The sequence below is a fragment of the Trematomus bernacchii genome, unplaced genomic scaffold, assembly GCF_902827165.1.
Source record: "Trematomus bernacchii unplaced genomic scaffold, fTreBer1.1, whole genome shotgun sequence".
NCBI classification, from domain to species: domain Eukaryota; kingdom Metazoa; phylum Chordata; class Actinopteri; order Perciformes; family Nototheniidae; genus Trematomus; species Trematomus bernacchii.
In genome coordinates, this window is record NW_022987409.1 from 1,819,075 (window position 1) to 1,845,639 (window position 26,565).

The window sequence follows — 26,565 nt, forward strand, 5'->3', positions numbered from 1 at the left end:
TACGCCTATCTACTGACATTCACCACTCTTAAGGGCAGGTTTGATGAATAAAAACCATGATAAAAACCTGTTAAGTAACATTATAATTGGAAACATTGTTAACATTTATACATGTTTATATAGACAAGTTTGATGAAGACTCTGTATCTGCTGCCATTTGCCAATTTTGAGGAGCACAGTAGAGATACATAATTATAAGTGACATTTGAGTCAGACTCCTTAAATAGAAAGATGAATCATTTAAGTTAACATTCGAAAGGTGTCAATGACAAAGCTTCTGAAGGCCAATGAGGCGAGGATATCTCTGAGTAGACAGAACAGGATGAATGTAATGAATGCAGTGTTGCTCCTCTCTTGCACAGGCGGTAGCTGAGTCACAGGCTGTGTGGGACGTGTCAAACACTGCGCACTGAAAGCTGAGTCATTCTTCAGCAATGCACCAGATACTAGTCCTGTGCTTTTAGGGAAAACTCCATTTGAAACTACCTGAGTTAACATTTATTTAAATAGTGTAAATGTTTGCCATGTTGGGCCTGAGCTACTGTATGTTCTGTGGATCGACTGTTTACCCTTATTTTAACAGGATGCCACATTAAGAGCTAAAATCCCTTTTAGAAGAGAGATCTGGCCAATATCAAAACACCATACAGTAAAGTACAATATATAAATACCAATGATGTTGTCTTTCCACTGAGACAAATCTCCCTCACACTAGCTGCCAGCACAATGTACAATATGAGAGTGAGTCTCACTTTGCTCTTATGAATCTGCTCAGGCTATCAGTCTTTGGTACTGACAAACACACACACACACACACACACACACACACACACACACACACACACACACACACACACACACACACACACACACACACACACACACACACACACACACACACACACACACACACACACACACACACACACACACACACACACACACACACAACATTAGATAACATTGCCTTTTTCCATGTGGTCCCTGTATAGGATTTTAGTTTGTCTTATCAGGTTATGGTTCAGTGAATTCACACGTATAAATAACCACTCACATAGAGAGCGGCTAAGAACTAATCGATTCCAACGAGAGTACATTTCCTGGCACAGTTCTGCGATAACTCAATAGTTTATTCTGTCACGTCCTCAGTAATGGACTGGTTTCCCATCCATGGTATGTCCTGCTGTTAAAAAACGGCTTGCATAGGCCAGACTCCAGCTCCTGTAATGCATTTAGAAAATAAACAGTTGCTACTTATTGTTCTCTATATATCTATGTTTTTCTCACCTAAGACTAAACCTGGAAAATATTCCCAAACTGCTAGGGTTGCTTGATTTTCTCTTTAGAATTAGGGAATCAGCTAATTTGTTATTTGTTGCCCATTTCCCTCTAAATAGCTTTCTTCCAAAGTTAATGCCTGAATATGAGTGCATGTTGTATTTGGAAAGTGAAATGTTTTTCATTGTTTTGGCTCTACTCCAGCAAACAGGAATTCAAATGAAACTATGACTATGAAGTTCTGGCTTTAAGCAAGGGTGCGTTGGGAGCGTTCACATTCATATTGGGTGAAACACTGAATAACTTATAGCCCATTTTACTCTTTAATCTACAAACAAGAGCCACAAGTTTTACAGTTTTGACAAAGCAAATGTAATTTTGAATTAAATTAGCAAAACAAGACTGTCCAAATACTTAGGCATTGCACTTCCTGTTTACACTGTATTTAAAGTAACTCCCCTGTACCGAGTATTATTTACTTTTTTGTCAACCTTCTTTCATCCTTCTTCCAGGACACACTGTGTGATGCCGGCCATTTCCAGTAAGTGTGTGTTATTATACTTCCTGTCTACTCACTGTATATTTGAGTGCAACTTTTTAAACATTTTCTATCAGTCTCATCGTGTTCTCTCTGTGTCGATCCTGTGATGGGTCAGTGGTTATTGATCACACTAATGAACATCCTCTCTCCCTTCACTCCTGTTTTAAAGGGAAAGAGGAGGGGCAGTTATAAAACTGGTTTATATAATCATCACTACGTCGTTAGAAAAAGGAATATATGACAGATAAACTAAAGAGAGTTTAGACATTGTAATAAAGCTCCAAATAAAAAAAGACATTTAACATTTAAACTGTTTTGGTTCCAATAATAGTATTTATCACCCCCATACTTTTAAAACAAAATGTTAATATCCATTGATGTTATTCTAGACTATTACTCTCATATAAATTTGTAGTTTGTAAAGTTGACACAGATTGATTTTTTTGAGTTTTTGTAATTATTAGGATTGATATTAATAATAATTTTACTTTAAAACATGCTAACATGCTGAATAAAAGGTCTCTGTAGCTTTAAAGCTAAATGGTGCTGGCTGGCATACAAACTCTGAAACAGGCATCATTTTGTTTGAGAGGCCACTCCCTTTTAAATGAGGTATACATAGAATGTTACCTAAGACTTTTTTATAAATATGATATGCTAGTTCAAAATGAAGTAATACTTTATGAACATGCATAATGAATAGACCAAATTACAAAAGTCATTTTCCCATCCTTCATTTGTGTTCAGGGCGCTGCAGGAGGAGAATTCCGATCTTCACCAGAACTTAGTGCAGACTGTGGTTTGCATTGAGAGCCTGGAGGCAGAGCTGCAGAGGACCAGAGACGAGCTTGGTCACGTCAAGGAAAAATATAAAAGGTTTGGGATCATAAACAGAACACAAATCAACGTGCATGATGGAATTTACATTGTTTATACCCTATGACTTCAATGCACAAATAAATACAACATCTCAATTCAATTCAATTCAAGAGGCTTTTTTTGGCATAACATTTGTCATGTGTTGCCAAACCACAATTACGATTAGGAACAAAGATGAAACAGTAGTTAAAACATAATGAAATACAATTTGATATTTAAGTCATCAACTTACAGTTACAATTTCAATGTGTCTTAAATTAAAGAATGCATAACAAACAAAAACTTTGAAGAGTTGATCTATTACATTTCACATGTACTGTGCTACATTGCATGACAGTATAACTTCTATATGGGAGTTAAATGGTGCAAACATATTGACCAAAAATCAATAAATCCAACCTGTGGCTTTACATAACAGTTTTTATAGATTCATTGATCCATGGAACATACGTTCTCCCCTGTGCATATCAGCAAGTGTTGTGGTTCTGCAGTGACATCTTTTCCACAGCCCACAGAGACAGTGGGACTCTGGGCATATGTCATGTCCCTTCGCACTCACCAGTGAGAGTCTTGTTGCTACCCGAGCCCTGTCAAGCCTGTATCTATCACCAAACTGCCACTGCGGCGCAACATGCACACACCACACATTCCTCAGTAGACCGGAGCAGCTGGAGTGAATGGTCCCCTCACACTGAGATCCAGTTTGGTGTCAGCTGCTGCTTGTTTGCAGAAGAACCTGTGGTGGCCACTTGGCCTGAAAAACAACTGTCTCTAGCTTCAAATAAGAGTCAAGTCAGTTTACATATGTTGCGCAGTTAAAAAACAACAAGTGGTTGACTGACTTGCTCTACACAGTAAAACAGAACAGAGACTGGCAAATGTTGAAGGAGTCAGTCCACAACGTAGGCCGAGTCAGGGATGGAAAGCAAGTTAATGTAAAATGAGAAAGTGATATCCAAATGTAATCTGCGGCCACATTTTGCTACAGCTGAAGGTGTGACATACTAGTAAAATACTTTAAATGACCTGGTGATAAAGTGGTGAGTGTATTAATAATACTGAAAATAGGTATTTTTAATGGTTGCCTTTCTTTTTCTTTCTATTCGTCTTGCAGCCTTTTAGATACCCACACTGGGACCAAGCAGGCCAACAACCTGCTGGGGGAACACCTGCATATAGCGGTGAGAACACTTGCATGAAAACAAGATTGGGGGAAAACGATAAAAGCGTATCTGATCTTGTACCTATTTCACTGCACTGACAATGAACAGATACTTTTGTGTAAACCTGACTCAATGCCCTGGTGTGTGTGCAGTCGGAGAGCCTGACCAGTGAGAGGAAGTACCTGCAGACCCAAGTGTCACAGCTGAGCTCAGAGTTAGAGGATGCCCACAGGACCATCGCAGCCCTGGAGAACATCAATGTGAGCACAGTGCCGCCTACTGGACACATGTTAACACCACAACTTTTTACTACATGCATAAATTGGCTTGATCAGCCCATGCAAAAAAAAATAGGGTCCCATAGGGGGTCATGGGGTCCCGGAAATAGAGACTCTATTCTATGCTGTTCTGACCTGCAGAGAATTAACATATCTCATTGAAAATTCAAAGAGTTCAGTAAAAAGTTGAGATGTCCTGATCACAGTTTTGCTCATGATCCTCTTCATTGATGGAATAGAAATTCTAGACTGAAAAGTTATGTACAACAAGTACCTCAAAATGTTAGTATATTAGTTAAGCGCGTACACATGGTTAACATGCATGTGGTGCTAAAAACACAAACAGGGCAGGGGAAGTCTAGAGAGGGCCTTACATTCATAAACACTAGTCTAATGTGTGCAAGAAAATCTACTCATGTAAGTAACACATCTGAATGTCTCCATTGGTGAAACACTCGTTTCAAAACCAATGAGGCAGAGATTAGGAAACCTTTATATAAAACTCTCACAGATTTACAAAGTGTTATACTTAGTTTTTTGCATGGACTCAGTTCTGACAGAGTTGTGTTTGTGTTTCTCAGGTGCCGTGCTTGATAAAGGACTTATTGGAGAAGCACTTTGGTTCAGCCGATGCCATACAGAAGCTCCTGGCCACTTCTGCTCCGATCAGCCAACCTGTCGCCTCCCTGCAGGCAGGTGGCCAATCACACACGCCTAAAGTGGAGGAAGCAGTCAATGATTGGTTGACGAAATCAGAGGCAGCTCCGAAGAGGGTCACAGCCTTCATACCATTTAAACAGGGGGGGGCAACAACAGGAACTGAAAGCAGTGTTTCTGCTCAGCACGAGTCCAGGCACAGCCCACCTTTCTCTGTAGCTGACATCAGCACTGCTATCTATAAGAAAATGGCTGCCAGTTATGCTGCCAGGCCACAGCCTCAATATCCCCATAGCCAACAGCAGCTTGCTTTGGGCACCAACCACACTGACACCCCTCCCAACCTCCAGCCGGCCCATGTGGGTGGGGACAGCTGGGCTGGGAAGGCAGGGGTAAAGGTAACGCGTTTGGAGCAGGACGTTGTGGATGTGACCGCCGTGTCAGCCCAGCAGATCCTGGATGACTTCCTGCAGCAGCTGCAGCCCCATAAGGAGGCGGGAGGAGGGGAACAAAGAGACAAAGTGGCAGAATGAAAATGCCTTCCAACAACAGGGCAGGACCAATGTATATGATTGTGTTATTGCATTGAAATATGTAAGTCATTGTTATTAGATGTATTTTTATTAAGACCCCAAAATCTGTTATTTTTGGCTTGTATATAATGTACGTTTTAGGTATACTTTGATGGGTTTTATAAACCAGAGGAATAATAAGGAAAGTCTTTGCACGATGCTGAAGCATAAGAGTTGCCAACATTTGAAGTACAACATTATTGGATGCAAAAAAATTGTCTATATTAAGAAAAAAAAAACGTGTAGTTCACAGTGAAAAACAACTGACTACTTTAAATGCTAAAATGTAGTTAAAATATGTGAACGTGCAGTAGTAGAGTAGATAAATACACTAATGAGAAACTTTTTCAAAGTATGCTTTATGAATATACTTCCATTTAAATTATTTTTTAAATAATGTATTTACTGTGTACTCCCATATTCTCTTGTCCTCTAATTTCCCTTAATTGAACAAAGAAGATCAAATGTTGTCTTCGGTGTCACTGTTGAGTATCAAAATATACATAGTCTATAGCCATTCTTTAAAAAAGCCTGTTGTACCATTATAAAAAAGTGTAATTTGTATTTTAAGCAATAATTGTTCAACCAGGGAGATATACTGGATATTTCTTAATAAATAACTTTTGTAGGCAGTGATAAGTAACGCATGTAGAGGTCAGATACAAAATGCAGGTGAGCTGATATGAAGATAATTGTATAACATTATTTACTGATTTATGTGACAATTTAAATTAGTATAAAATGTCTAAATCTTTTTTTGAATTTGTATATATGATACATAAATGTATACGCCCTTAATTAGTGCATTCATATGGGTTAGATGTTTAAAGCTGATCTAGTGGGCAGAACAAAAGTGAAAAAGTGCAGCTGCAACACTTTGGTGTTATTTTTATTTATAGAGGCCCTATCCCTCATCAGTGTAAATGTAACCCTATGTATTATACAGTTATAGATATAGTCTACACCACTGTATTATTTCTATGTATCCTTATGGCTGTTCTACCAATAAAAATGCCTAATCTTAAATTAATACATTAAGTCAGACTACAGACGTCTGTTCTTTCTTCATCATTTCTTGTTCTCTTGTTCTTGTCATACATCATAGGAGTAATATTTCATAGTTAATATACATAGTTTCCGTGTTTGGTTGTTATAGTTGGGAATACAAAACTGGCTTCATCCTGACTAGCTGTGACTCAGGCTGTCATAAATACTTTTTAATAACAGCTTAATCCTATTGATCCAGCTCCACCATCCTCCCTCTCTATTGCACTCACATGCATCTAATCACATGCAGGTCTCCTCTAAATGGTCTTACTTAAACTTTACATGAACGAGCCTCTGCTAACATCCTCCACAAAATCCCTGACAGCATATCAATATTCAGTTATTTTCAGTCAATAAATGAATCATATATATATATCACATGTATATGTGAGCTTTCTCGTAATTTAGTCATCAAGTTATATTCAGTTGGGTGTTAATAGGAGAATACATGAAACTGCTCACAACACAGTCTGTGGATTAAAATGTATATGTTTGCCTCTGAGTACCACAAACCGAGTAACATCTTGTTTGTTCATATCAGAGGGAAGGCAGACATCTCTGACCAATAATTCCAACACTGCAATTCACACCAAAACAATCTAGATTGATAAATAACACTACAGGAAGAAAGATATGTGTTCATGATTTGATGGTGCACTATCCCTTTAGGTAAATTATCTTACTTCTTCCCACACTGAACATTTTCCAGTGTTTGATGTCAAACCTGGGACTTTTGGGCCCGTTTGAATGAATCCCTCTATGTTCTTACTGCATACATTTACCTCATTACACAATACAAAACATTCAGTAATGCTCACAGTGAATTAGATTTGATTTCTCATTTTCCCACACTCCCAGATTTCATTATATTTCCTCCATTTAGCCTCAGCTATAATATCCATTCTGTCCCTGAGGCATCCATAGAGTCCAGCTTGTGCTGAAGGGCTTCAGGTAACAACAGTCCCTCCCATACTTTGTGTCTATCAGGACAAGTTTGCTGATCAGACACTGACCTGTTTTCCTATTGGCCCCTGGACTTTAATAGGATTCAAGAGACTCCGTTAGGGGGATTATGGCTCCAAACTCTCAACTTTGGTCAGTTTCTGTGTCCTCCAGTCATGGGAACAGCGGTTTAGGGGGTCCTTGAGGGGCGCCATCAAAAGCAACATCAAGTCAAGAAGAAGAAATCAGCTTGAAGGGGAAACTCAGCAATGTGAAAGCTACGCAGGAACATTTTTCATCTCTGGAAAAAGGAATAACTCATTCTATCTTTCATTATTTGACAATTATATCCCTTTTTCTATGTTTTAGTTGACCTGATTTTGATTATATATCATCTTTTGGGACAATTTCAGCATCCGAAGAAAAACTTTTGGATTATCTTCCAAGGTTGATTGTGCCCTTTACCATTATAGGGATTTACCTGCTAATCCAGGAACAACTAAGATGAGCTCAACCTTATAATAACTCACCAAATAACGAAGACAGACCTGCATTGACCGCTGTGTTTCTTCAACATAGAAAACTACCTCCGCTGTTTGATTTGACTCTTCATGCAGCTGGCCTCTTCTGTATGATACTCATCTTTTGACCATCATTGCAGGAACTCCCTACTTTTCTCTCCTGTCTTTGTGTTGATTATTGCATGGTAGTGAGCTATGGTGCTGTTGAAGATAAAGTTCACCCAACAGCGGCGGGTGCATTTGGCCCAGGGTCTGTGGCTGCTGTCCTGGACGGCGGTGATATGGGGGGCCATCATCTTTTGTCTGGGTGTTTATCTTAAGATGGAGCTTCTACGCAGAGACGAGGTAGAGAGGGCAATATACTCATATCCACACAAATAATCCAATGTCAACTTAAAAACAAGAAAGCCAAGTTTAAAAACTATAGCATGAATTTATTCAAAGTTATACAAACATATGTTTATATTTTCAGACCTTTTTGTTGTTTACTGAGTCTGCTGTGCTGCCGCTTATCAGTGACTTTTATTTAAACTTAGCTCTAGAGTTTAATCCACAATACAAACACACACACTACTTGTGTAAACATTCAAACAGTGACACTCATGCACACTCATGCATGTTAAGTTGTGAGCACGTTGGGTGTTAAAAAGCTGTTATGAAAATGAGCTCAATGTGTATTGAAGTTAGTTAATGTCACCCGCAGGTGAAGGTCATGCCTTCGACCTGTTAGTCATCGGGCTAGATTGACCAAATTGATTTGGATAGGTTGCCTGCATTGACATCCTGTAGGTTGCAAAGGAAACCCGCAGGCAATGAACACACATACATTCAGATAGTTGTTGACCTCTTCCATAACCAGTTAGTTGTGTAGCAAATGTTATTGAGTTATTGTCGACCTGTCTTAGATGAGAGCAATAATGTCAGAAAGAATCTTACAGAATGATTCACAAGAGCTTAACTATTTTTATGTAAGACAAATATAACATTTAGACAGATTGTGTGTAGAGTATTCTGCATGCAAAATCACATAGTTTTCATCTGTAACTCACATATTGCTGGATAGATGTTACATACTGATTGTGTTGAATAGTGTCAGTATTGGCCTGAGTAATTGAATCGTAATTTAAAAACAACAATGGGGCAAAGGTGCTTTATCGCTGACAGGCCCCTAAAAGCTCAGCCAATGATAAACTCCGTCTATAATTGACTTTTGCTGTAGCCAGGGTAATTAATCAAAATTTGTCATCATATTGCCATAGTAGCCTTCGATCCAGTATATCAGCACCTAATTGAATCTCTTGGGTGCCAAGGTCATTTTTTCAGAATAGATAAGGCTAATTGAATGCAGGATTATTACCTGCTAAAGTGTGTGGAGGAAATGAAAAAGTGACCTGCAGTTGGCTGCTGCTCTTGTATGTAATTATCTCAAACTGCTCTTCTTTCTTGAGGTGATGGACAACACAGAGATCCACGTGGTGCCCAACATCCTCATGATAGTGGGCCTGGCCTCCATCGGCACCAACTGGGTTGCCAGTTGTGTGTGTCAAGACTCATTAGATGCAACCCGCTTCCCTCGTTGGAAAGTTCTCCTGCTGGGTTGGTTTGCTGTAGCTGCAGTGCTCTGTTGTCTGCTGATCTCTGTCGTGGCGCTCAGCTTCGCCGTGCAGGGACGCCTGGAGGAGTCCCTGAAGGTGGGTCACTAGGAATGAATGGAGGGGGACAGGTCAATGGGGAGAGTGGGTGTCAGCATGCACTTGTTGGAAAGTCCCACAACTGGTTTCAACCTCAGCTGATGTGGCTGAAAGATACAGATTAAAGAGTTTCAGCTGCAGAAAAAAGGTTTTCTCACATTCATGCAAACTGAGCAATAAAGGCAGATAATAATTTAAAAGAAAGATGTAGATAATAAAAGAAAAGGAAACAAAATCTTACAAACAAAATGTATCAATATTTGAGAAAACATTAACCATATTGTATAATGGTGAATGCAAAAGCGATCACTCTTGCATTGATCCATCAACTCAAAATGAGGTTTAAAATCTTTGGAGGTTGTCAATTAATTATTTAAATAGTAGTAGTACTAGGTTTCATATTTGACTGAACATATCATAAGTGTATAGAAAAGAAAACAGCATGTCTGAAATACAGTGGCATAAAAAACATCTCAGAGAAAGCTCGCTCTTTTTTCTCTATACAATCTCTCCACTGTCAGGTGGGCCTGAGGAATGGCATTCGCTTCTACAAGGACACAGACGTGCCGGGCCGTTGTTACCAGAAAGAAACCATTGATCGTCTGCAGATGGAGTTTCGCTGTTGTGGAAACAACAACTTTAAGGACTGGTTTGAAGTTCAGTGGGTCAGCAGCAGATACCTGAACTTCACCTCCAAGGACGTCAAGGAGTGAGTGAATCACAGGGAGCAGAACGTTATGAGATGCAGGGAGGCAAGAGGATGAAAGAAAAACCAACTTGAAGGATGAGTGATAAACCTGAAAGAAATAATACATTTAGAGGAATGAAGGATTAGTAGACTTCACATCCAAAAGGTCAAACATTCTGTTACAGAGGGGATGGGGGACAAAGAAAATGGTGTGCAGGTAGAGGAAGAGTGCATTAAAAATAGAACTGGCCTTTACTTTTGAGGAGAACGACATAAATGGATGAAAAGGTTTGCCATGAAGCAAGCAGAGAAAGGTTGGTCAAAGATGAAGTAAGTGAAAAGGAATGAGTCAACAGAAAGGTTATGGCATGATGACACCTGCACTGCTCATTCTTCCCTAATGTGAAGTGTGCATTGAGCTGAAAGTCAGGCCTATCTTTCTTCATGTATTCCTCTTCTCGTATTTATGTTGTTTTCTAATCTGTTTCCTCACTGTGCCTCCCTCCTCTGTCTTCAGTCGTATCCGGAGTAACGTGGACGGCCGTTACCTGTTGGATGGCGTTCCGTTCAGCTGCTGTAACCCCTCCTCCCCTCGCCCCTGCCTGCGCTACACCCTGACGGACAACAACGCCCACTTCAACTACGAGTACCAATCCGAAGAACTCAACCTGTACAGCCGTGGCTGCAGGCAGGCTCTGACCGACTACTACATGGAGCTGATGAACTCAACCGGTCCAGTTGTGCTGTCAGTCATCCTGATACAGGTGGGAAACGTGATGATGCACCTAATTTATTCTTCGAAAAATTGAGACAGATAATTTTATGCAAGACACAGGACTGTGATGTTAATGTTTGCTCACACACACACACACACACACACACACACACACACACACACACACGCACGCACGCACGCACGCACGCACGCACGCAACCACACACACACACACACACACACACACACACACACACACACACACACACACACACACACACACAGACCTCACTGACACATTGATTTCTGTTTTCTAATCAAACATGTTCTTTGCCAGGTGACAGTATTGACGGCACATTCTCTTTAAATAACAAACAGGGCCTCGGGTTGGAACAGGACAACATGGTTTGCATCATTACACACAACCTCGCTAATGAGGCCTCAACCTGAGCTGTAGATAATGTCTGATAATGATTTCCAAGAACAAAACTAAAACTTATTTGAAACATGTAGCCCTGAGATCAAACAAAGAGGGAAGAAGAAGAATGAGCTAACACTTAGTATGTTGTACAAGACATCATATTTATTTTTGCTTTAGTTATTCCACAGAAGTGTTTACTGTCAAAGCTTTGGGAATGTGAACCAACTTTGTTTAAGGTATTGTATGAGTGTGAGTAGGGAAGGCTTGTTGGACCATATGTTTCACTTTTTACAAGATAGAGTACTCTTGATTTAGCATTAACATTTAACCTTAAAACGTGAATGGATTATCAGCCCTGTAATATAATATACATTTGAAATGAGAACAATTTAAAAGACCCCATTTTTCCCTGCCAAATAGGTCAGACTAATTCATTATTCAATAAAAGTTTGAATATTGTTTAATACAGATTCAAGTTTACACTATATCATCATTATGCTGGCAATCATGCAGCCAAACAGAAATTGAAATGACCATGTTGGTTCTAAGGACCTCAGTTTATGTGATACTATAAAACCATTTGACCATTTCATTAGGGGGCAAATTACTTTTTTTTTTATTGTTTCTTTCTCTCCAGATGTCAGTGCTTCTGGGCATGCGGTACCTGCAGACTGCGGTGGAAGGAATCATGGCTCTGGAGGACCCAGAGGGCGAGAGTGATGGTTTCCTCCTGGAGAAAGGTGTTAAGGAAACCATGGAGGACCTCAAAGTCAAAGCTCTCATCTTGCTACAGTTTTGGCTGGTTGACCCCATCGCCCCCGAAGGGTCATCTGAGGATGCAGACTTAGAGAAAGCGGAGAAGGAAGCGTCCCCAACTCCTGCCAGTTAGAGGGGATTTTTGTTTTTAAATATGAGCTGAGGAGGAAGGGATGTGTTTGAGGTTTCTTGGATGTGTGAGTTGGCAGATGGTGGTTACAACACCTGTGGGGTTTTGACACATTAGGCTTGATTTACACACCAACATTGCAGCAGTAGCAACTCCCTCAAACAAGGCCAAACAAAGACAACAAAAAGAGAGTGTTATCAGGCGCTGCACAGAAACGAACATCTCCACCGCAGGACTCATGAATGTGTAGCCAATGAATAATCTGTTCAGGAGATGTGTAGTTCTTTAAATTGTACCTAGAAGAGGATGCAATCAGTTTAAGTGGATGTAGAGTTCACAGATATATCTAACAAGTTTCGACTGCTAACTACTTAACTGCAATGAAAGGATTAGGAACCTGTTAAAATGGCACATGAATTATATATCAAAGGTAGAAGTTTTCTACTGCTTTGTTTCGGCTTCCTTTTGTGCGAAAGTGAATTCCCCTGAGTATGGGTTATCTGAGTTCAGCAAGGAGAGTTGGATTAAGTGTGTGTAAGTGTGTTTGTGTGTATATGCGTTAGTGAGTGTGGTGCACTATAAGCTGTCATCTTGTCTATTCTGGCAGCTCATCAATCTGATAATCCCGGTGTGGTTAATCCAAGAACTGCTGCACAAGCGATATCTGGACACCCAGCAGCACACATGAACACACTGTCATACAGGGACAGGAACGACACACTGATACAACATGTTGGAAGACATTTTATAAAGCAAAACAGTTTTTAAATGCTTTTTATTAGCAAATTAGTAATCATTGTGGTCTGCCATTGCCATCCAATGTTTGCTCATTCTTCTTAAATAAAATCATATCACAGAGTAAGGTCTCTGAATGTTTTATTCATAACTAGCAGATTAAGAAGTCAGGATGAAAGTATGGCTTCAGGCTTGGTCATGTCTTTCAGAAATATAACTTTAATTATGATATTATAAATATTCCAGAAGCAAAATGAGAGATACAAGGTTACCTACTGTTTTTTTGTAGATGATTACAAAAAGCATAGTACAAAAATAAAAATCAATAATTCAGTGAATACACAAACATGTTTTCAAAGTCAGTTCATACTAATTTAAGATTCCCAGTAATTAAGTAAAAGATAACTTCTATTGTACGTACACATACCACAAACATGATATACATCTATAAACTACCTGGTTAGATATCACAACACAGCTAAAATAACTCTTTGCAAAATGACATATACTTTGCTGCAGAAAAATAGATCATTTCCTAAAATAGTGTTCGCGGTACAGGATGTGCTGCATCTAAATAAAAGTAGGGCTGCTTGGTTACACTTCCCCCCAGAGATATTGTTATGGAAATAATGATGTAATGCACCATTTTTAAAAATTAGGAACTTTTATTTCAGACCACCAGAGCTCGCTATTGCACAGTGCTTAAATCTGTATTTGTGTAGACATGACATTGGCAACACTACAGCTCTGACAACTTTAAGGTAATGACTAATTCAAAGCCTTAGTCATTTTCACCTGAAAACCACGGAATTATTAGTTCTCAGAGTGTCCATTAAGCCGTGTGTACATATAAATGACATTCATTCAAGTTTTGTGTCTTGGATAAACAATAAGGCTTGTTGTCATGGTGTTTAAATCGCACAACAGGACATTAGGCCCAACTCTCCACAGCGTCCAAATCAAAAAGTATCTATCTGCACACAATGCAGGTTAGTAGTTGTTGTATGCTTTAGTCATATAGTGTATTTAAATATATCTCTGTGTGTTAGCCGGTGTGTGGAGGGCGTGAAAGGATGTCGTCAAAAAAAAAGCAACATGTGCGTTTTGAAAATTCCGGTGTGGTTTTGCAATGAAACTGTCACACAGTCAGAGAGGAAGAGAAGCGAGGGAGGGGAAGGGCCGCAGAAATGTCAAACTACTTCACTTGACGCAAGATGGATTGTCTTTCTCTCTCATCAATTTTATACTCATTGTTGATAGTTCTTTTTTAATTAGCTGTCCTCTGTAGTACTTCACGGCTCTCGAAACACAACAATGGAATCAAACATTATGGAGATAATAGAAGAATTCATGGAAAGTGCGTTGGCGCAATGGGTACGTCATTTATCATTTATCACGTAGAAAAGGTCATGATTTCAAGAGGCAGTGAGAGGAGAATTAAACGGGAGGATTGTGTGGAAACCGTTCAGAAATCCGCTTTTGACAATGACCAGTAATGCAATAAAACATCAAGTCACAATATATGTATAACATTGTATCTTTTAAAGCACTCTGCTCTCCAGTTCTATTCACCCAAATAAATATAAATGTAGGAGTTGAATAGCTGTAGAAAAATTGCCTGGATACTGCTTTCTGGCTGTTGTGTACAGCAAAACAAACAGCCTACTTCTCCTTTTGGCAGCTTCCCTTGCCTCTTAATGACCAGCTTTTATTTTTCTCCGAAAGCCATGACACTTCCGTGTCCTTGGGCTGTTTCTTATTTGAAAATAAAACAAAGTTATCTACTGTGTATTCAAGAGGAAATGGACTCACAAAAATCAGCAGAGGACATTTGTCACAGACTGGATTTCCAGCTGGGCTTTCCACATGGGGAACCAATCAGCCCAAGGGGTTTTTCACATTCTGGTCAATGAACAGTATTTAGGATATAATGTGATAATGTGCTGAACCTTGTAGGGATACTCTCTTTATTTTTGCCAGACTCCAAAGAGGGGGTCAGAGGTCAGGTAGGCAGGATGCCTGCAGCTGGCAGAGGTTTAGTTTAGCTCAGGGGCACTGTGCCGTCATTCACTGACACGAGTGCTTCCACCCTGCTTCACATATGTTGAAGGGCATCACCCGCTGTAAGTTACCCTGCCGCTCTGTTTACCCTGTCCTGTGCTCAGGGTCTCGAGCTGCTCTGCCTCACCTTATCAGCTGAACCTACTTCAGCTTGTAACTCTTGTTTACCAACAGTGCAGTTTTTAGAAGGTGCAGGTGGGAATAAACCTCATTATACTGCAGTTTGCATTGGCACAGCTCTTCTTAGCAGAGAGAGAGACCTTGGCTGCTGTTCTGCTTGGCTGGCTGTCACTGTGAAGTGTTTCCCAGTGTGAGAGCACAGATCCCACCTGTCCAGACAGGTGCACCTACTCAAGCAGCTTCCTGTTTGAAAATGCTTGCATCTCTCCATCTCCTTCCCTCTTCCCCCCCCCCCCCCCTCTCTCTCTCTCTCTCTCTCTCTCTCTCTCTCTCTCTCTCTCTCTCTCTCTCTCTCTCTCTCTCTCTCTCTCTCTCTCTTTCTCTTTCTGTACCTTCTCTCTGCTCCTGACTCGGTCTTTCTTGTATTTGTCCACCTCCGGCTACGCACTCCACAGACCACAGTTTTCTCCGCACACACATACACACAATCAGAAATAATCATTTATCTCTGTCTTTCCCAGGTTCAGTTGTTTGAGAAGATGGTGGAGACGGAGGATGGCATCCCGCTCTACAGCCAGTACATGGAAGTAAACTCAAGTTCTCAGAGTGCCCGGGATCGTTACATGAGGCTGACCAATGGGATTTTCCTCAATGAGATCATGAGGGTCATGTAAGATTGAATAGGATTTTCTTGTTTAATTGCTTTGCATTGGAGGATATTTCCCTGTCAATAATAAAAATAAAAGGCCCATTTGAACTGTTCTGAGATAATACAAATAAAATCATCTGAAGTGTTCATTTTCAGCTATTTGTGGAACATGAAGAGAAAAACTGAAAATATTCATATTCTCGAGTATCCTTAAAGAGAAAAAACAAAAAAGGGTTTTTATTTTTAGTTACAAAATGTAGAAATGGGCCCTCAAATACATTTTCAATTAAACACAAATCCAATATCGGGAAAACTATATAACAACATTAAAAATAACTAATTTCACTTGCTTTTTAATAGGGATGTTGACAACTCAACAACTATTGGATGGATTGCCATGAAACGTTGCACAGATGTGTATTATCATGTTCCTTAGAGAATGAGTCCTATGAGTTTGGTGATGCATTGGTTTTCATCTGGTGCCATCATGACAATAAAATGTATGTTCTGGATGGATTTGGCATAGAACCTTATAGACACATTATCATATCAACGTTTCAATTAAAACTTGTTTAATTTGTTTTATGAGCAAATACGTGCAAAAACAAAGTACAGTGGTTTGTGTTTATTGCTCACTAGCAAATGTAAGCATGCTAAACTAAGATGAAGAACATGGCAAACATTCTAAACATCAGTATGTTGTTGTTGTTAGCATGCTAGCATTGACCTTTAGCTTATTACAGGCTCACAAAGCAGACAGCTGTAGACTCTTAGCTGTATTCTCTACTTGCATAACATTTGATGTTACATTAATATTTTCTAACCTTGCACTGTTCTGCAACCTGTGTGAAAGGATGCCATAAAACTAGGACCAATTAATATTTGCCACACATTTCAGGCTAATCATGAATGGAGGTTCTTTCTCTTTCAGCAGAAAATATCTTTATCTGTATTTGCCGAACAGCTGATTAATTTGGCCTGTCCCAAGCTACGTTATTTCAACAAATAATTGCATGTGGAGTTTCACAGCCTGCTTCTCTGGCTCATTAAAATGGTATTCACTCTGTTTAAATGCGCCGTTGCATGAGGATTTCTCATCTGAAGAGACGTTGTGCTGGGCTGTTTGATCGAGCTCCACTAAATACGCTGTTGTGTATTTCTGTGTTTGTCTCAGAGACCCAAACCCCAAGGTGGAGCGGCTGTACGGCAGCGAGAGAGAAGATCACATGCTGAGGGTCCAGAACTTTTCTATTTTAAATCGACACATCAGAGCCTTCTACCAGGTAGGGCAGGGTCACAGGGGAAAGGGTGAGATCAAGGTGCTACATTCGATAATCAGGAGCAAAAAGAGGAGTGATCTGAAAATAAACACAAGATGTGAAGTTTTTTCAAGAGTGTTAAATATTTCCACTCTCAAAAGGAAGAAACCCTTTGAATGTTTAATGCACTTTCAGTCCAATTACGCACTTGAACTGTTTTTTCTATTACTGAGCTAGATTTTGTAAGAGGTTTTAACACTTTTTTTTATAAATGATTTATTTTCATTTCAGTGATTAACCTATCGAGAATTGTCATCCAACTTTGCAGTTCACCTCAGCACTCAAGACATTTTTTATGTCTTTTAGCTAATTGTTTTGTTTTTATAGCCTGTTTTACTCGTTTGGTTCACCCTCACTGCTCTCATCAACCCATTTCCAGGTGTAGCAGGCAGCTATTTTCAGCAGGAAAGCTTGTGATAAACCCATTTATACGCTACCTGCCCAGCAGTAAATGGCAGACAATGTTAGCAACTAGCTGGTAAACAAAATAAAGCATGCAACTGCAATAACAGAGGAAGATTGTATATTGCACTTTTATTCGTTGGTAGACAGAAACACTTCTGTATGCTTGTGAGCATTTGCTAACAAAGACCACCTGTCAAAGTTGACAAACAATCTACTAATGTTTTTTTAAGAAGGCAACACATTGTACATCAAGAAATCATAATAAAACTCTCTCAAATTAAGTGCAGTTGACAGATTTTAAATGAATGTGTTCTAATCCAAAAATCTAGCCATTTGTCAAATTTTAAACTTTTCCATTTGTATCCCTCATTTCTCACAGCTTTCATAAATTAGCTTGAAAACATTGCTATCTTACATGCTAGTAAATGTCCGGGACCTTTACCTTCAATTATTTTCCTTTTGAATTTAAATTGTCCGTTGAGTAATTCCTTTCAAAATATGCATATTCGCGTTCTTGCAACAGTTCGATGAGAATATTGATATTACTCTCTCATCTGTGTTTAAGTTATGAAGCTACATCCAGCAGTCAATTAGCTTATGGCTTAGCACAAAGGCTGGATACAGGGTAAACATTTAGCCTTGATAAGAAAATCCATCCACCAGGACCATTAAAGCTCACAATTAATACATGATATATTGTTTATTTTGTCCATTTAAAACCCAGTGTAAAAGCAACTTCTTGGAGTCCCAGATTTACATTTTTGTGTGAGTAAAACCTTCACAAAGCCTAATTGGATATTTTTATACCTTGTGAAAAGCTCTCATTATTATCTCAGCAGTGAAGCAAGTCGTCACACAGAGAGGTGATACTGAGGCAAACCTGAGGCACAGACTCGATAATTTGGAAATTATCCGGTCCTTGATTGAGACACATCTGATATGTATTTTAAAAAAAGTATTTAATTGCCCTATTGACTTTCTCTAGCATTTTCAACTTAAAAACACTGGTGTAAGGACTTTTTTGGATAGACTGAAATGACTCACAGCTCATTATAAATAGAAAAGTCTTGTACGAAAAAGTATCCTGCTAAAACATAACTCGGGGCCAGACCAAATGGCGAGGGAGAGAGGGTGATGCAGGAGGGCTGGGGAAGCAGTTGTCTTGCTGTAAGGTACTAAAAACAAGAGGACAAGATGAAGCTCAACTATCAGTCTTAGCACGTGAATGTTTCGCTTGAGGATATTGTAGAAAGATTGAAGTGTATGCACGTGGTGATAAAGCATTTGCACAAAAAAAAGATGAAACACTGAACATTTCTCAGCAGACATGTCCCTGCTTATTATCAGGCAAACAGGGTGAGGAAAAGGTGGAAGAGTGGCAAGCTTACATTTTTAGCTGCAGTTGTGAGGGGGTTGAGGAAGGAAAGTGAATAAATATAAAACATAAGTATCTCGCATTTCATAATGTGCGTTTTAGGCGCCTGTGGCCATGGGGGAAATGACACATTTCTTTCCCCGGAGGATGATTCCTTTTCTCAGCAAAAGAAAAAAACCTCCCCAAGCGCTCATCAGGTGGACTGAACATGCGCAGCCCAGCTTGTCACACAACATAAGAACACGGGTCTACAAGGTTTCACTTCTTAATTCTCAGTGAATTACTAATGTCCCTTGAAAGATCAGAGCAGCAAAAGACTGGCGATAATTGGGTAGCTCATATCAACACTAGACTTTCACCTGGAGCACTCAGAATAGTTTCCTCTGTTGCTGTGGATGTTTAGTTCCACATCCTCATGGTTTTACTTCTCGCTGCCTTCCTTTAACTTGAATGTTCTGTGTACGTGTTTAAGTGGGCTTGTGTGTGCTTGTGTGTGCTTGTGTGTGCGCTTTTGTGTGTGTGAGTTTGTTGAGTGTTAGCCACAGCAACAGTCTGCATCCTTGCAGGACCTCATTTTCTCTGCTTTGACCTCAGCTGAATCTCTAATATAATATATAATACCACAGATAGTGAGCTGTTTGTGGAGATGATACAGGCGTGAAGGCAGAGCACGTTCACAGCATATACAGATATATACAGACGTTTATCTGTACTTAAGTGTCTCTTAAAAGCACTGTGTCTGTACTCCATTCTGCTTGTTTTAGTCCTTTCTGTAGGTTTGATTCAATGTTTCTGATGTATTTGTTCTATTCTTTTAGTTGGATTGTTTTTTTTATATATTCTATTGTGTTTTGCTCTAGATTGTATTCCATTGAGCAGCCTTTGTTATGCCTCTGAATGGAGACACTTAGTTTTCATCTTTCTGTTAATCTTAATTGTTAATGTCTCTTGCCTTCAATGTATTGACCTTTTTATTTAAATATCTATGTCCTTAATACACTGGGGTATTTTGAAGGCTCCTAAACATCAACAAATGATGTTTGAATTTACATAAAATAGTCAGCAGATGGAATCTGGTTTGCATGTGTAAAAAAAGGCAAAGTAAAAATCGGGAAAGCCAACAGAAGCTTTGAAAACCAAAACTGTCTGAGGGTGGATCGAAAACGAGCGCCAATCGAAACAACATAAAGTGGAATTATTATTATTATTATGATAGAAAGATTGAATTTGGATAATCTAATGTTGCAGATGGACTTTAATTCTCTTCAGCACTGCAGCCAGCAGCTTGATGAAATTTCAGGACTTCTTTATGCAACATTATATTATTTTCAGAGGTACAATCACAGAGGGCTATAATTATGAAAAATATATAAAGTACTTAACCTGGAATTCATATCACAGCAGGGATAATTGCACCATGTATTACCCATAGTATTCATCTATTTCTTGAGCAGGGGGTATTTTGGTACCAAATGGTGATGTATGTGTTTTGGCTTTATGATGCGATGACGTTAGCATGCCGCCAACAACAACAACAAGCTTCTCTATAATTCTTACTCTGGCTAATCCCTGCAGAAGTCTGCTTGGCATTATGAACCATGAGCTGCACGATGACCAACACAGAGCCGCAGTGGCTCATACTCTACATACCCTGAAGGAGCACAAACTTCAGGTTGGCTGCACATGCTTCTGATGCCAACCTCACACACAATGTTGCTGAAGGCAGTGCTGGGCTCTTTGTACACGGCCTTTCTCACTGTACACTTTATATGTTACAGTAAGCAGCAGAGAGAGCTGTAACTGTGACCTGCTTCTGGTGATTTTGCACTGATGCGTCGCAGGAGGATGTAAACAGGATTTTGTAGTGAATTTAAGAGTAACAAATATTACTGCAAACAAATACAAAGCCACTATGAAGGGAGAAGCTTTGGCAGCATGTAGGAAGCATCTAAAGTCTGTGGCTCTTTGACAGAAACATTTTTAATTAACAGGGAAGTTGTTCAGAACACCAAGTTAGTAAAGTCATAAAGTATCAGGCAGATGAATTGACTGAAATTCTATTTGCGAAATTCATCCTCATGATGAGCTATTATGGTGTTGCGTTATGAGGTTATGTAGGAGGAGGAGCAACTCACCGCAGGTCCACATGACAAATACTTGTTTTTGCTGCCAGAATAGCCAGGTTTCTGGACAGGGGAAGTCTGAGCCGTCTGCCATCCAGCTGGACTAAACGTCATTTAGAATCTGCCAGGGGATTTGTCCAAGATCTTTAAGCAGGAAATACAACTCGATGAAACACGCTGACCACAGTGTTGGCGGACTTCCTGCTTGTCCTGAATCTCCCATTTACTCTTCAACACATTATAAAAGCTTGCTAGCTCAGGACAGTAAAAACAGGAAGTTTCAAGAGATCGTATGACTTTTCACTTGAGGGGATTTTGGAATTTTAATGACTTTAGGAGATCGAAATGTTTTTTCTGTATTGAACACTAACCCACAGGAGAGATGAGACAGTGTCTAGGGGACTGTAACAAACTGTTTAAATATCAAAAGCAGAGGTTGATTAAAAAAAAAACCTTTGCAAAAATGAAAAAAAGACGTTCAATTTTGAAAAGAGCACTAGAAAAACAATTACAGTAGAAATCGTATAAAGTTTCTCCCCATTACTTTCAACCAGGAAGCTACAGACAAACCTAAGCTGGTGAAAACAAGTGAAGAATATTAATTATAATTGTACCAACATATACAACAGACAATGACTCACTTAGGGTACTTAAAGGTGACTAGTTGTAATGAAAAAACTCCCTCTCTACTCAACATGGTACAGTCTGAGCTCCCTCACTCTAAAACACATCGGAAGCTCTCATTTCCTGTTTGGCAGTTTGGACCCAAGGCAGGTATTATAAATTGGAGCTCATTACAAACATTTTGGTAGATTGGAGTTTCATATTACTAATAATTGCACTTGAATGAAAAATAATGAGTTCTTATTTAATTAGCGATGTTGCCAGAAATAAAATTAGTTCAAACATAACTATATCAAATAAATTATATTAAAGCCGACAGGTGAAACCATAAAAAACACAATCTCAGTAAAAATCAATAGCAGAAAGAGAAAGCATTCAGTGACTGGGTATGAGGTTTATTATTCAGGGCCATAAACAATTGTTGTGGAGGAAAAAGAGTAGTAAATTGAATTATTGTGACCCAAATATATTCTGAGCTGGACACTTTAGTGCTGAAAAACAAATTCTCTGTTGGACAAACACATTTAATAATACAATCAGCTTTTATATAATGCAATTCCTTGTAACCTGTCAGCAAACAGACAAGTACTGATTCATGTTTGACAAGCCAAAATCAGCCAACAAAAAAGTCATGATTATATTCTTGTCAGGTTCCAGTAGGTTTTTGTTTGTTCAAGCTTATTTGGTTTGTTGCTGGGTTGTGCATGACGTCTACTCGTGACTCTGTACATTGTTAGTATGCCGTGCCTGCAGTGCTGTCACATTACCCATATTATGCATATCCTTTAACCACAAGACATAGAGAACATGTCAGGGGTTTGTTGATTGTGTTGCAAGAATAACAATCTTGCTATTGCATCAAGTGAATACTTTGAGTGAGCTACACTGAAATATATAATCCTAATTTGTGCAATGACTCGTTGTGGGGAAGTGTGAATTAAAAGTTAATCTTATCAGATATCAGCTCTTTGTTTACACCACAAACTGCAGGAGGCTGGTGGAAATGTTTCTGTTGTTGTTTATCAAGCCTCGCTGTGGGTAGACAGACAGGACGGGCCAGCTGGTCACTTAAGGTAAAAACACTTACGTAACTCTTCGCATTTATTCTGTTGTTCAGGAAGACCTGCAGCAGTTGATACTGATGCCTCTCCCAAACGTCGCCATTCTGGGGCAGGACCCCCTAACAGGTACAAGATGATCCTATCAGTGCCATGTCTCTCAGCAGCAAGAAAGTAATTATACTTTTTATACGAGTCCATATCTCTGCTATCTGCGAAACACATTAAGGTGATAATGATAGGGAGGGTGGTGGTGGGGTGCAGGGATGATGGTGATAATGATGATGATGACACTTGTTTCCGTGTCCTCAGAGGCAGCCGTGGAGGAGCTGAGGCGACTGCTGCTGCTCTTACTAGGCTGTGCTGTGCAGGTGACCACACACTCACATGACCATCACGCTTTCCCAAGGTCGATAATGTCACCTAATGAAACCACGGACAGCCAGTAGTTTGTACTAAATGTAAAAGGTCTTTCTGTCTTTTGATCCCTTTGATGAGTGAAATAATGATTGGATGGATTATCTTTGGTCCCCATGAATCCCCTAATGAATCCCAATGACTGAGGCGATCCCCAGATCTTCTGGTCCAGTTTTCTACTTAACCAACACAATACATGACAGGATAATTCCTTTGATATTGTGTTTCAATTTATTGTAATGGAAAAACTATTTGTTTTAAAGAATACAAATTGTGATAATTGTCATACTTGTATTTTGTACAAGTTAAGAAAATACATTATAATTCTCATACTATCTGTCTAAAAGTACATGTAATTCATACATAATCTGTTCAATATTTAATACTCCATATTCCATATTCCATATGTCATATATTTTGAATATATATATATATTTTTGTATATATAATATCTGCATGTATATTTTCTATTTTATTTTATTTTTCTTTCTATTCTTGTTTATTTTGTAGTTTTGTTTTATTGTAAAATGCCTTGTCTATTATGCTGCTGTAACAAAAACAATTTCCCAATTTGGGATCAATAAAGTACTATCTTATCTTATCTTATCTTATCTTATCTTAATAGCAAAACCTGCGTACTATATATATATATATATATAATAAAAGATGAAAATACCGCTTTTTTAAATTATTCAATCTTACAAGTACGTTTTGTTGTTGTTTCTTATGACCAAAAACCCAAAGATAGTCAGTTCACAATCGAACTAAAAAGGCCGGACTCACTGCCTGTATGTCTATCATTGGATTTCTGAACAGCACTTCATGTGATCGACTTCACACATGGCAGATGTATTGCTAAGAACCCAAAGAAGCGCAGTATCGAGAGTGAAGTTGTTTGGATGACTGATTCTCCAAAAAGCTGCAAGCAGCAGGACCGGAGGCCCAGTTATTTACCAATCAAACATTAAATGAGTGATATAAAACAGCTGAAAGCAGCACATTATTACAGAGTAAGAGCAGAAACTATATTTGTATTATTAACAAAGTGAATAAATGATGGACAGTCATTTGCACTACTGTACATATTTTCTTTATGTATTTTTATTTCTACTCCTCGGGATTGTGAGAAACAACATTTCGATCTCCCTGTCTGTTTCTCACAAACAGATGATTGACAAAAAGGTTTACTTTGACTTTTTGGATTTGAACAATTATCAAAATAGTTTCAGAATACATTTCTGTCAATCAATACATCGTCAAATGACTCTAGATTATACGGTGGATAGTGTATTTTACAGATACCCAGTGTTTTTATCTAACACACACACACACACACACACACACACACACACACACACACACACACACACACACACACACACACACACACACACACACACACACACACACACACACACATACCCACCCCTAATTTAATTTCCTCCCTGTGTGTCTGCAGTGTGAGGAGAAGGAGACGTTCATCCAGCAGATCCAGTCTCTAGACATTGTGACGCAGGCAGCCATTGCCAGCTGTATCCAGCAGGTACGTTGAAGTGCAAAACATTTATCAAATCAAGCATCCCCGGAAATATGACACACATTCAGTGACTGACCGTCATATGTGGACATATTATCCAGAGGAGACACTGCTAAGAGGATTTTCTTTCAGAAATATGATTTGGCAAAGAATTTCTTCTCTGTCTGGCCTCTGGGCAGAGAGAGAGAATCTATTATACCTTCTCCTGGCGCTTCAGTAAGTGTGAAAATGAGCTGCTTGTTATTCTGCTGGCAGCCTTTTAAAGGACCTCTGGGTGCCCCTTGCTGCCACCGTTGGATGGATCCTCCACCCCTCGTGTTCACCTCTCCACCTCTACCTCGGTCAAATCATCCTCTCTCTTTTATCTTTTCATGTGATTCTCCGCTGTCCTCTCCAATATGTCCTGATTGCCAAATTGTATTTTTTTTTAAATATCCCCTGTGAATTATTGCCGGCATTACAAAAACAGCATGTTGAATAACAGCGGGTCTGAATTACAGTAACAGCATGTTGCCCACCAGCTCTTTTGTGCCAGGTTTCTTGGCCTCATAAATCACAGAAGTGAGAGGTGCTCTTCCTGTGTGGATGCATGCACCCCCTACTTGCTGTTCATATGCCTTCCACCCGGGGACATTTCGAACGTGTCTACATAATCATTAGTGTTGCATGCATTAGTCAGGCATTTTTGGACACGGTTCCCTAGCAGACACATTCCCAGAGAAATGTGAGAATAGTTTTTTTTCTTTCTTTGCTTGGTATTCACATAGATATTCATGCTGCCTGGATTGTTTGTCCCCAGATCTGTCATTTTATGTAAGATTCCCCAGGCGCATATTGATCTTATCATGTGACCTGAGAAACTGTCCTTGCTGCAGGTGACTCAGGATCCTCGCATGGTGCTGCCGCTGAGGTGGGAGGAGCTGGTGGAGTTTGAAGGTGCAGATTTACAGCTGGTGTTCAGCTCCATGGCCAAACAAATCCAAAGCCTGCTGGCACAAAGAGACACACACCTGGAGGTATACATACACACATATAACAAATACATCTGACATTTTTGAGAATGTGCTTCTTCTATTTCTTGATGAGCTAGAAATCCCACATTTTGTCTCTTCTGTAAATATAAAGCTACAGCCAGCAGCCAGTTAGATTAGCTTAGCATACACTCTGGGAATAAGAGTAGGCTCTGTCCAATGGTAACAAAATCAGCATACTAGCAACTTAAACTGTTTCTTGGCACATAACGTCCTGTAAAAACATGTTTTAAAACTAGCTTTTAAATTGTTTCAAACCATTGAACAGATCCAGGCTAGCAGTTTCTGCGTGCAGTTTTCAATGATGTGTTACGCTAAGCTAACTGTATATAACTAGATATAACCATGTATACACACATCTACAGACCCACACACACGTACCTATCCATAGGAGTACATACTCATGATGATGTAATACAATAAAACAGGGAACATGCATAGTTAAGTAGATTGTTTCATCAGGGCCTTATTGTTTCACATATATGATCATTATTTTGTTTATTTTGCTGCTCAGAGCTCTTATTCAGATTGAAGCAATTATTTACCACCCACAGTTGCTGTAATTCTGCCTGTTGGCAAAAAAGGGAAGAAATGGTATCTCAGGGGAGCAGACTGTAGGATAGAATCAAACTCACAAAACATGAGAATAATTTGAATGCAGAAATACAAATATCTTTGTGGTCTCTGTTTGTATGAACTAATTACTAATCAATGTGATCTCAATATGAGATCAGAGAATCATAAGATATTACATTTTGATCCAATCATTTCCACTGACTCCAATAAGCCCTGATGAAACATTCATTTTAGTATTGTTACCAAATAAAACGGA

General features: G+C 39.3%; 2 protein-coding genes across 2 annotated transcripts in view; both read left to right on the plus strand.

Moving 5' to 3' along the window:
• Positions 1–8,073: 8,073 nt before the first annotated feature.
• rom1b (retinal outer segment membrane protein 1b) lies at positions 8,074–12,282 on the plus strand. Its single transcript, XM_034136353.1, has 5 exons — positions 8,074–8,223; positions 9,327–9,569; positions 10,091–10,278; positions 10,775–11,021; positions 12,031–12,282. Exons 1-5 carry the CDS (start codon positions 8,074–8,076, stop codon positions 12,280–12,282), a joined length of 1,080 nt encoding a protein of 359 aa, XP_033992244.1.
• Positions 12,283–14,171: 1,889 nt separating this feature from the next.
• The window catches only part of ccdc88b (coiled-coil domain containing 88B), a 43,689-nt gene continuing 31,295 nt past the window's right edge, over positions 14,172–26,565 (plus strand). The window contains exons 1-7 of the mRNA XM_034137154.1: positions 14,172–14,388; positions 15,717–15,865; positions 17,019–17,127; positions 22,808–22,877; positions 23,061–23,119; positions 24,625–24,708; positions 25,578–25,718. Of these exons, the coding sequence (XP_033993045.1) occupies positions 14,329–14,388; positions 15,717–15,865; positions 17,019–17,127; positions 22,808–22,877; positions 23,061–23,119; positions 24,625–24,708; positions 25,578–25,718 (672 nt within the window). The 5' untranslated portion in view covers positions 14,172–14,328. The remainder of the gene's footprint in view (positions 14,389–15,716; positions 15,866–17,018; positions 17,128–22,807; positions 22,878–23,060; positions 23,120–24,624; positions 24,709–25,577; positions 25,719–26,565) is intronic.

Coding starts and splice junctions, on each gene's coding strand:
- rom1b (XM_034136353.1), top strand. CDS start 8,074: ATGGTGCTGTTGAAGATAAAGTTCACCCAACAGCGGCGGGTGCATTTG. Junction 8,224..9,326: donor AGCTTCTACGCAGAGACGAG/GTAGAGAGGGCA, acceptor TTCTTTCTTGAG/GTGATGGACAACACAGAGAT. Junction 10,279..10,774: donor ACCTCCAAGGACGTCAAGGA/GTGAGTGAATCA, acceptor CTCTGTCTTCAG/TCGTATCCGGAGTAACGTGG.